At 37.1% G+C, this 12,044-nt stretch overlaps 1 protein-coding gene across 1 annotated transcript in view; it reads left to right on the plus strand.

Annotated features, from left to right (window-relative positions):
* The window catches only part of LOC21410529 (exportin-7), a 31,877-nt gene that overhangs the window by 10,552 nt on the left and 9,281 nt on the right, over nucleotides 1-12,044 (plus strand). The window contains exons 9-23 of the mRNA XM_024175305.1: nucleotides 1,569-1,655; nucleotides 1,761-1,913; nucleotides 1,999-2,094; nucleotides 2,259-2,318; nucleotides 2,437-2,558; nucleotides 2,639-2,726; nucleotides 4,029-4,133; nucleotides 4,210-4,314; nucleotides 4,502-4,554; nucleotides 4,648-4,711; nucleotides 4,828-4,962; nucleotides 5,274-5,386; nucleotides 5,497-5,590; nucleotides 5,852-6,071; nucleotides 6,296-6,426. Of these exons, the coding sequence (XP_024031073.1) occupies nucleotides 1,569-1,655; nucleotides 1,761-1,913; nucleotides 1,999-2,094; nucleotides 2,259-2,318; nucleotides 2,437-2,558; nucleotides 2,639-2,726; nucleotides 4,029-4,133; nucleotides 4,210-4,314; nucleotides 4,502-4,554; nucleotides 4,648-4,711; nucleotides 4,828-4,962; nucleotides 5,274-5,386; nucleotides 5,497-5,590; nucleotides 5,852-6,071; nucleotides 6,296-6,426 (1,626 nt within the window). The remainder of the gene's footprint in view (nucleotides 1-1,568; nucleotides 1,656-1,760; nucleotides 1,914-1,998; nucleotides 2,095-2,258; nucleotides 2,319-2,436; nucleotides 2,559-2,638; nucleotides 2,727-4,028; nucleotides 4,134-4,209; nucleotides 4,315-4,501; nucleotides 4,555-4,647; nucleotides 4,712-4,827; nucleotides 4,963-5,273; nucleotides 5,387-5,496; nucleotides 5,591-5,851; nucleotides 6,072-6,295; nucleotides 6,427-12,044) is intronic.

The raw sequence follows: 12,044 nt of genomic DNA on the forward strand, positions 1-12,044 counted from the left end.
TAGACATGCTTTCTAATGTCTATTCAGATGACCAATACCCCCACCATTTTTATTAGAAAAGTGCTTTTTACAATATTTACATACCGCACAAATTTTTATTTTACCTGTTTTTGAATTTGGTCGGGGCTCCTCAGTGAAATGCTGCCATGCAAGAGCAATTCGCTGTCTTTTTCCCCTGCAACGTTCTCTAACTTCCTCATTGTGCACTGAAGCATTATCAACCGGAGCAGTTTTCGGTTCAGTGGGAGTGGGGTTGTGAGGCAGCATTTCATCATCGAAAAATAGCTCATCACCAAGCTCAGGGAGAGCAGTGAAATCAAGAAAATTTGATGTGACCAATTTCTGAAAATTGATTGAACTTTGTAAGTGAAAGAGCAAGTAAATGAGTGATCGCGAGAGAAAAGCTTAAAATCAAAATCAAAGAGACAAGATGATAGATAGAATGAGAGAGAGACGAGAAGTTGAGAGTGAATTGTTGTGTCGGATTAATGGGTATTTATAGGGGTTTTTGGGGCTGATTTTCAGATTGTGACCGTTGGGCCCTTCGCGTGCCCAACAGTCGGCCCGTGACGGGCCTAAAGGCAGGCCCATCAGGGGCCGATCGTTGAGGGCCCAACGGTCACAATCCTCACGGGATGAGAAGGATTTCGCGGGCCGTCTTGCGGGCTGGACGTGTGCCTGGGCCAGGCCGAAAAAGGGCCGTTTCGCGGGCTGAATTGGGCTTGGGCCGAACTGGGCTAGGGTCGGGCTTGAGCTGCGGGCTGAGAAGCCGCGGCCCAGCCCTAGCCCATCAAACGTGCCGGGCTGGCACGGCCCGTAACAGTACCGTACCGGGCCGTGCCGAACCCGTCACTGTTACAGGCTGTACTGCTCGGCCCATTTGACATCTCTATCCTAACATACCACCATGCTTCCGACACCGACATCCACGGCGGCCTACTCTGGATGGCCCACTCTGGCATTTCCAGGTCGCTCCTCCCTAGGTCGCCCCTTCCGCAACGTGGGCCCGAGGTGGGGCATGCTCTGATACCAATTGTTACAACCTTTGGGTAGAACTCATCCCCAAAAGCTAGCTTGTAGGGAGAGGGTGCCCAAGTGGTTATAAACCCACATGCTAAGCCCATACTTTAGCAGGACTCAACTAGGATCCTAACACCTTATTTCTGTTTTGTACGAATATAATTTCCCTATGCAAGGTCAAAAGTCAGTATTTTCATTTTTTCTTTGCAAATTAATCTTCCCCTCACCCCCTGCATTACAAGGTTTTGATACCTGTTTATTTGATAGACCTAGTAAAGGGTGTGAAGCTGAAAATTGTGATTGGACAAGTTCACTACTTTCTATCAGCATACTTTTTAAGTTGCTTCATTGTCAGATGTATCTTCTTTATTCCTGTTGCCTAAAAGTTAGTTAGCTTACTGAGGGAAAACTTATTTGACATAATTTTAGATAGCGTTTCTCCCACCTGACGCTTTGTATTTATCCATTTTCTCTTTTTCATAATTTATGAGCATAGTGTCATGTTAGTCGTGGTATCTATAACTCCTAATTTGTAATTTTTGCTGCAGTTGGCGGAACTTGTCAATACCGAAGGCTATTATGATTGGATATGCTTGATAGTAGAGTTTACAATGAAGTCTTTACGTTCTTGGCAGGTTCATCCATCTCTTTTAGTATATTCTAAAGAAGTTAGTTTTTTCGTTTTTCCCTTTGATAAAGGAAAATATGTCTGAAACAGTGAAGTTGATCTCTCTTTTCAGTGGGCCAACACCAGTGTTTACTATGTTTTGGGGCTGTGGTCGAGACTGGTAACATCTGTGCCTTACTTTAAAGGTGATAAACCAAACATGCTGGACAATTATGTGCCCACTATTATTGAAGGCTTTGTATCTACACGATTTGATTCTCTCGAGGTGAGATTGGGTTATCTTAGAAGGTTTTTCTCAATTTTTGTTTCATTCTGTCTTGACCCCTCTTTTCTGCCTTTTTCTACTGCAGTCCGAATTCTCAGATGAACTTTCTGAGAACCCACTTGACAATGTTGAACTTCTTCAGGATCAGCTTGATTTCTTTCCTTACCTATGCAGATTTCAGGTTTGCACTCCCCAACATGCTTATATGAGGAACTTCAGCCGGGTTGCAAAAGCACTATTAACTGATAAGCTTAAAGGATTTTTATATTGGAAATCTCTCCGCTCAATTTTATGTTTAGTTTTTATCAATTTGACTTGGGGTCTATGTCTTCTAACCAATTGCAGTATGAAAGTTGTAGCTCTTATATAATGAAAGTTATGGAGCCTTTCTTGCAAATTTATATGGTATGCTCGAGTAAACTTCTCCAGTGTTTGTCTAATGCAGTATTTTTGTATGGTGAATTGAGTGAAATAATCATCAAGGTAGTTGATTTTGTCAAAAACATTATTTTGGTGTGCACAGTTTTTGGCAAATGTCCAAGCTTGTGGAGATTATAAAGAGCTTTCAATTACTGAAGCCAAACTGGCTTGGTTAGTGCATATTATTGCTGCTATTCTCAAGACAAGGCAAATTTCTGGGTATAGGTAAAAGTTTAAGATGGTGGTTGCAGCTATACGTTCTTGGAGGTATTATGCTTTGTTCTGACTTTACTTCCATATTGTAGTGGTGAACAGCAAGAACTACTCGATGCAGAACTCTCGGCGCGTGTTTTTCAGTTGATGAATGTCGCCGACAATGGGGCACACAGACAGGTATTAAGGAGTAGATGTCACATAGCAATGTATGGTGTGGATGAAATTTGTTGTGAAATTTATTTGCACGTATGAGATGTCACAACATCATGTTACAAGTGCATTTGAACTCTCTTTTGTAATCTAGCTACATTGTTGTATATGTTGGGAAGAAAGTATATGGTTTCTGCGTTGCTGTTCTAATGGTTCAAGTGTGAAGTCTTGCGCCTTTTCATGCATTCACATGAATAATGTCCAACCACATAACCTGGGTGATTGTAAGTTATATTGCTCGATGAAGTGCATTTGCAACTCTCTTTTGTAATCTAGCTACATTGTTGTATATGTTGGGAAGAAAGTATATGGTTTCTGCGTTGCTGTTCTAATGGTTTAAGTGTGAAGTCTAGCGCCTTTTCATGCATTCACATGAATAATGTCCAACCACATAACCTGGGTGATTGTAAGTTATATTGCTCGATGGTTTTCTGTAGCATCAGGGGCTCACTATTGTAACTGGGAGTGAGTAATTATCTCTTGTGATTGTAGCGTCAGTAGCTTCTACCTTTCCTTTCAAGTTCTCCAATTTGTGATTTATGCGAAGCAGCTTCCAAATGTTCTGTTGTTTACTGTTTATTGCATTGCTTTTGGTGCATGTAGATGTCTCCTAAGAGTTATTAGTTTTTGTTGCTTTTGTCGTTTCTTCTTTTTCTTAATGACTCATTTTATTACTAAGGAATTTCCCAATTTATTGTGTAATGATTTGGTCAGTTCCACTTTGATACGAGTGGTGATTTGGCCAGTTCTATGTCCAGTTCTACATGAATATGTGTCAAGATTGATTTCAGTATGAAAAAGTATGTGGCACACTTTATTTTTCTGTGGGAGCTTCAACTGTTATAGTAATGTTGGGACGGACATGATCTCTCTCTCTCTCTCTCTCTCTCTCTCTCTCTCTCTCTTTTTTTTTTTTGATTTTTTTTACCTTGAAAAGGAAAATGCTTCCAGGATGTCCTCCTGTAGAAAGCCTGGTGTTTCAGTCTCTGTTCCTTGTGTATGCACTGCGTCCACCTAAAGTTCCCATTATGCCTTGGTTAAAGTTTGAATTGGCGGAATTGCTTAGCTTGTTGAATATGCATTTAAGCATGAGCTTTCTCTAGCTGCTCTGAATGAATTTAAAATGGAAATTTCTGATGTTTACCTATCTCACATTTATCTAACTATGCCCCAATTTTGTTTGTTCTTGATTTACTTTATATGGTTTTATTCAAGCCAAAAAGAAAAAAGAATCTATATGGGTTTATGTATTCTGTTCGATGATGGCAGAGATATGGTGAAATCAGCAAGCAAAGACTTGATCGTGCGATTCTGACTTTCTTACAAAATTTCAAAAAGTCATATATTGGTGATCAGGCAATGCATTCTTCAACTGTAAGTGGATCTCTTTTCACTCTTGGCACCGAGCAGTCAACTTCATGTTCATTAACATTCTTTCCCGATATTGCAGAAACTATTTGATCAACTATCGAAGCTTGTTGGACTCCATGATCATCTGAAAGTGTTGAATGCCGTTGTTGGAAAGATTGCTACAAATCTTAAGTCTTACACTCAGGTAAGGCAAATTAGCAAGCTTCATTTAAACTTGTACAAACTTTCCCAGTGTGAGCGCTTGGAGATGCCTGTTATCGGCAGAGTAGCTTTTACCCATTAGGGTCTTTTTGTTTTTTATTTTTATATATTTCTTTGTTTTGTTTTGTTTTGTTTTTTTTTTTGGGCAACTGATTTTTCATGAATTGCAGTGCAAGGAGGTCATTGATCATACCATAAGCCTTTTCCTGGAATTGTCATCTGGGTACGTGCTGTCCGTAAAGAATTTAATTTAACTGAGATTACTCATTTGTTTTCCTCTGTGATATATCTTATGTAACCAGCAAATTTTTGGCAGATATATGACAGGAAAGCTGCTTCTGAAGTTGGATACCATTAAATTTATAATTTCACATCACAATGTAAATATCTTATTGGATCTTTGTATTCATATCTCTGCTTTTATTTTCTAGACTATGCTTGTAAATTTGATCTAGCAAATAGTTAGCTAAGTGATGTTCTTAATTTTCCTGTTTAGAAGAAGCACTTCCCTTTTCTAGACGAACAGACATGTTTTCGTAGCAGAACAACCTATTACTACACTATTGGCTCGTTGATTTTCATGGAGGACAGCCTCTTAAAATTTAAATCTTCAATGGAACCTCTGATGCAGGTATGAATTCTATTTCTCCGTTCTTTTATTTTTGTGTCAGCAGTCTTTTTTTTCTCTTTTTTCGAGGGGAATGTTACCTATATTTGTTTAACAATGTAATTGTTATTTTAGTTTTTTGAACATGAAATCTGATTGCACAACCTCATCTGAAATTAGTATTGCAAAGTTGCATGATCATGTTTGTTATCACGTCTAGAGCTTAGTATTTGTTTATTTATGTCCTGATGTTATTTTGCCAATAGCACGGTCTTTAACAGTTAGCCTGGCTTCTGTCATCCAATTAGATTTTCTGAGTTGTGGTTGTGCTATAGGTTTTCGTTTGCTTGGAATCAACACCTGATGCAATATTCCGGTCTGACATTGTAAAATATGCATTAATTGGTCTGATGCGGGATCTCAGAGGAATTACAATGGCAACAAATAGGTTGGTATCCTTGGCAAGCATAGGATTTTTACACATAATGTTGTTAATTCTTTCTATTTTCTTATTGTGGCTTTCCTTATGTCATTGATTTTTCCTCTTTTTTTTCATAGTCGCAAAACATATGGCTTCCTTTTTGATTGGCTTTATCCTGCCCAAACTCCTCTTCTCTTAAAAGCCATATCACATTGGTTTGATGTACCAGAGGTAATGTACAGCTTTAGACTAGAATCTTGAGGTACTTGTTTTGGATATTTGGTATTTTCAAATAGATTTTTTTTTTTTTTTTTTTTTTTTGGGGGCCTATCTTATCTATTTGGAGCTTTCATGTAGAGCACAAAAATTTCTAATGCTATTGATCCTTTTGCAATATAATTTGGCGATCTTGTCATGCACATATTGCAAAGAAATTGCGATATATGCTTTCTTTATTTTGAAAGTAATTTTTGCGCCAAGAAAACGATGCAGGTAACAACTCCATTGTTGAAATTCACGGCTGAGTTGGTGCTAAACAAGTCTCAGAGATTAAGCTTTGATCCATCTTCTCCCAATGGCATATTGCTTTTCCGAGAAGTCAGCAAATTGATTGTAGCATATGGATCAAGGATTTTACCGCTTGCGAACACAACAGATATATATACATCCAAATACAAAGGAATCTGGATTTGCTTGACAATTCTGACTCGTGGTATCAATATTTCTTTAGTTTATTTCTTCCCTGTTGACTTAAATAGATGACCATTTTGAGTAACCCATTTTTTAAGAGCTTCAATTGATTGCTAGATTTTTGCTGTGTATATCAACTTAATCCAATATGAATTAGCACTTTGGAAGAAAATCTCATATAATAATTCTCCTTTACCATCTATTATAAGATATTGGTTGTATTATATGGTTTCATTTCTGTCTCAGCGTTGTCTGGTAACTACGTCAACTTTGGTGTCTTTGAACTTTATGGTGATAGAGCACTTGCTGATGCTTTGAATGTTGCATTGAAGATGATATTGTCGGTTCCTTTAGCTGAGATATTAGCGTATCCAAAGGTACGAGTCCTCATTTTGTTTTGTTTGTTTTTGTTTCTGTTTTGCCTTTTATAAATTTTCATCGACTGATGTGTGCTTATGCTTGTGTTCTACCATTATGTTTTATGTTTTATGCAATTTGTTCTTAAAGAAGATATGGATTAGTATAATACTGTGCTACACACACACACACCGAGTTTAATACTGAGCCCCACACACACGCCCATTTTCTGTGATTTATTAAAAAGGGAAGACCAAGCGCATCACAAGTTTTAGCACAAATCATTTTTGAGAGAGAAAAAAGAAAAAGGAAAAAATTTCAGTGACCATAAAAGAGAGAAAAAGAGAAAACGACTCACTTCCCTCCCTTGATGCACTCAGAAAATCCGATCAGGACTTCCCTTGATCTCCTACCTTGAGCAAAAGCTGAATAAGATTTGCTAAGAAGTAATCATAAAATTTCTTTTCTGGAAATTCTCTACAGTAATTTCCGCCTGTAGAACGTCTGACATGTCCCAGAATAACATTTCCAGATATTAGAATTCCTACTTATAACATTCCCAAAGTGAGTTTATGTGTAAATGTTTGACCATAACGTTTAAACTTTTAAACTTTTAAATACGTCAGAATATCAGGGTCTTTCCTTTTCTATTTTGGACAAAAATACTGACCTTTCTCTCTGTTTTTTTTTTAATAAGAAAAATGCTGGTTCCCGAATCGAATTCGGGTGCGGAAGCGTGGTGCGGGAAGGCGGATCGTGTATAACAAAAATTTTCATAAAACTTTTGAGATACTCTATAGATTATATTAATTTATGCACGAATAAATTAATTGCATTAATTTACATCAAGAACTCAATCCCGGAAAAAATACCTGGAAGCCGACTCGGATGATATCTTGAGTTCTTTGACCACGAACAGTCCTTGCTCAAATCTTTGTGTTTAGAATACAAAGTCTTCCACGTCAATTCATTGATTCCACGTAGACGTGTGTGTGGGCACACGTGAGACAAAACAAGTTTCTTAAATACTCGAATTTCCACAAACACCAACGCATGCACGATGTGGAATTTTTGGAGAAAAAAAAATATTTTCTCTCTCTTTTTCCTCTGTGAATTTCGGCTACCAACAATTAGGGCTGAAAAAATGTTTCAAAAATTGTGTCCACAATTTTCTATCATTCTCATATTTAAAGAGTAGAAGTCCAACTTCAAAACAGAATCAAATCTTTATCTCTAATTTTGAATTTTGAACAAAAAATCCCTTCCCCTTATCTCTTAAGTGGCCAGCCATATCAGGGTTTCCTAACCCTGTGTGTGGCGCCAATTCAGATAGGGAAGGAAGAGAAAAATCATCCTTTATCCTGTAGTCCAATTTTGATTCAGATTCAAATTCGAATTTAAATCAAACTTAAATTAATTTGAATTCTAAATTGAACAACTTATCAAATAAGTTTAAATAGATAAATCTAGATGTGTTCAAATTCAAATTTAAATAATCACATTATTTAAATAATAATAATTAATTCTCAATTAATTATTTTTTGTTTATTTAATTTTAGAATTCTGTAATTCTAAAATTTTCATTTTGCCTTTTGTGTCTGGTAGAATTATAAGGACGACGCGGGGACATATGAACCTATAATCCCGAGCTCCAATAAAATTAATAATTAATTAAACACTTTAATTAATTAACTAATTTTATTAATTTCAATAGTTACTCCACTATAAACTTAGAGTTGAACTCTCGAAATTATAGACATTAATTACTTCTAAACTGCGAAGTGTCCATTTGATATAGTCATTACATATAGATCAATCCTCCATAAATAATTCATAATTAGAGTCAGGTAGAATCCGTTAACCTCTCTAATTATATCTGCATCATTGAGTACTATTAATTCTCTAATGAATAGTGATTCATAAAACACATTCATGAACCAGAGCGCTCTTACTAATCCAAATACCGAATCAACACTCAAGAGAATTATTTATCTACTTCTTTCTCAAGAAGGAATGGATTCCATCTCGTATAATAACATTCACAGCTACCTATTTCATTATGTCTCCAAAATACAAGAAATATGATTCAGGGTCTCGGAATCCGTACCGAGTAAATCAAAAGACATAAATCCATAAATAAGAGTTTGTTAAGAACTCATGATTAAGATTATCTTATATATGACTATCGGTAGACTCAATTAGAATTTCTACGCTTAACGGAAATTATTAGAAATTCATATTGTGTCTTTGTCTTTGTTCCACATAATCTTATTATGCGAAATACTCTCTTTCAATATCTCGCCATATTAACCGTGCGGATAACACCGTTCCATTCTAAATGGGAATGACATGTATTAATAATGTTTTAATTAAAGATTCTGAATTTTAATTAAATTCATCATGAAAAATGTTTTTGATTATTATCCTTAAACGCTATCCTCTTGTATATAACACTTATATACTATGTTTAAAGTTACATAAACAATCACGAAATTTTCATTTGATATTTATAAAATATTTATAAATATATGCACATAAAATGATGAATAAATTCTTTTATTAATTAAATAATAAATATCCTATTACATCTCATGCTTTTAGGACACTATTCCCAACAATCTCTCACTTGTCCTAAAGTAGGTGTGTCATGTCTCTAATCTCAAATCTATCTAAGTGCCGATCAAATATATTCAATGGCAATGTCTTGGTGAACGGGTCAGCAAGGTTGTCCTCTGACGCGATCTTCAGAACCGCTACATCGCCTCTATCCACAATGTCTCTGATAAGGTGATATTTCTTTTCTATATACTTCGCACTCTTATGGCTTCTAGGTTCCTTTGAATTAGCCAGCGCTCCACTGTTGTCACAGTAGAGCTTAATTAGCTTATCCATATCTGGAACAACTTCCAGATCAGTTAAGAACTTCCTGAGCCATGTAGCTTCTTTTGCGGCTTTACCAACTGCCACATAGTCAGCTTCCATGGTAGAGTCAGCAACACACTTTTACTTTATACTTCTCCATGCCACGGCTCTTCCAGAAAGAGTGAACACAGATCCAGATGTCGACCGTCGACTATCTCTATCCGATTGAAAATCGGAATCTGTGTATCCGGTGAGAGACAGTTCTCCGGAATATATCAACATATAGTTTCTCGTTCTCTTAAGATACTTGAGAATACACTTTGCTGCAACCCAATGATCTAATCCTGGGTTGGACTAGTAGCAACTGATCACTCCCACTGCATAGCAGATATCTGATCTTGTACACAACATGGCATACATAACGCTTCCCACAGCCAAAGCGTTGGGATACCGTCTCATATCTTCTTCCTGTTATGGAGTCTTTGGATATTGTTTCTTACAAAGGTGAATACCATGCCTAGAAGGCAAATTCTCTTTCTTGGAATTCTGCATCGAATACCTAGACAATACTTTGTCTATATAAGATGCCTGTGACAACGCCAAAAGCTTTTTCTTGCGATCTCGAATAATCTTAATCTTAAGAACATAGCTTGCCTCTCATAAATCTTTCATTTGGAATTGGTTGGCTAACCACTCCTTTACATCTGTCATCAATCCCACATCATTCCCAATGAGTAGGATGTCATCTACGTAAAGAATTAAGAAGACCACATTCTCTTCTTTCTTGTACTTGTAGACGCATGGTTCATCAATATTTTGATCAAATTCATAAGACTTTATAGCCTCATTAAACTTGATGTTCCATGATCTAGAAGCCTGCTTCACTCCATAAATGGACCTCTGCAGTTTGCAGACTTTCTGCTTTTAACCTTCCTCTATGTAACCCTCTGACTGTTCCATATAGATGGTTTCCTCAAGATAGTCATTCAAAAAAGCTGTCTTGACATCCATCTGCCATAACTCATAGTCAAAATATGCTGCAATGGCCAGAAGTATCCGGATGGACTTAAGCATAGCTACTGGCGAGAAAGTTTCCTCATAGTCAACTCCATCTTTTTAGGTATAACCCTTAGCCACTAGTCTTGCTTTATAAGTCTCTACTTTTCATCCACTCATCTCTTTCTCTTGTAGATCCACTTGCATCCAATGAGTTTTACCCCTTCGGGTAGATCCACAAGTTGTCAGACCGAGTTAGAGTACATAGACTCCATCTCGAGTTTCATAGCTGCTTATCATTTTTTTTATCAGAATCATCCATCGCATCCCTAAAGGTCGATGGATCCTCCTTATCGTCATCAGCAATGACGATTTGGGCTTCCCCGGTATACCGGTCGGATAACATGCTTACCCTCCCACTACGACGAGGTGCCTTAGGAGTCTAATTAGGAACTGTGGTCTTTTTCTCTGAGTGGTTCGACAACTCTTGTCGGTTGTGGTCCGATCTCATTGGAAAGTAACTCTTCCAATACTATTTTACTTCTGGGCTTAAAATCTATCATATAGTCATGCTCCAGAAAAGTGGCATTTGTCGATACAAACACCTTTTGATCTGCTTGACTATAAAACAGTCCTCCTCTTGTCCCTTGCGGGTATCCCACAAAGATGCATACTTCTGACCTTGGTTCCAACTTCCCGGTCTTTTGCCTCAGCACGTGTGCTGGACACCCCCATATGCGAATGTGTCTTAAACTATGTTTTTGACCATTCCACAACTCTAGAGGTGTTTTAGGTACAGATTTAGATGGAACTAGATTCAGAATATACATAGCGGTTTTCAGGGCATAACCCCAAAATGAAGTAGGCAGTGAAGAATAACTCAACATTGATCTTATCATGTCGAGCAAAGTCCGATTTTTCTTTTCGGCTACACCATTCTGCTGTGGTGTACCGGGTGCAATCAATTGGGATACTACACATTCTTCAATCAAGAAATCCTGGAACTCTTGGTCCAGATATTCACCTCGTCGATCTGATCGAAGTGTCTTGATTGGTTTACCTAATTGTTTTTCAACTTCGGCTCGGAATTCTCTAAACTTTCCAAAAGTTTCAGATTTTTGTTGCATCAGGTAAACATAACCATATCTCGAATAGTCGTCAATAAAAGTGACGTAATATTCGTAACCTCCTTTAGCTTGGACGTTTAACGGTCCACATATATCTGAATGTATCAGCTGAAGGGGTTCTGTAACTCTTATTCTTTTTGTTGTAAAAGGCCTCTTGGTCATTTTACCTTCCAAACAAGATTCACAGACCGGAAGCTCGCAAACTGTTAGCTCGTGCAAAGGACCATCCTTTACCAGTCTTTTAATCCTATTTAGGTTAATATGACCAAGTCTAATATGCTACAGATATGTGTTATTTTCGTGAGAAATCTTTTGCTTTTTATTCTTAGGTTCGGTAACTTTGAACATTTCAGTATTAAGCAGTGAGTTAGGTATTGACTTTATACAATATAAATCATCATCCAGACGTCCAGAACAAATATTTAAACCATTTCGAGAAATATGAACAAATTCATTATCAAAATAAACTTTAAATAATTGTTCAAATAACTTAGCCACAGAAATCAAATTTCTACGAATGTCTGGAATAAAATAAACATTGTTCAAAACGAAAAATTTATTTTCCCTAAAATGAAGTCTAACTTCTCCCACTGCTTTTGCCGAAACTCTTGCGCCATTGCCCACTTTCATCGTGTAATCCCCATCGGCTAGCT

The sequence above is a fragment of the Morus notabilis genome, unplaced genomic scaffold, assembly GCF_000414095.1.
Source record: "Morus notabilis unplaced genomic scaffold, ASM41409v2 Scaffold78, whole genome shotgun sequence".
In the NCBI taxonomy this organism is placed as follows: domain Eukaryota; kingdom Viridiplantae; phylum Streptophyta; class Magnoliopsida; order Rosales; family Moraceae; genus Morus; species Morus notabilis.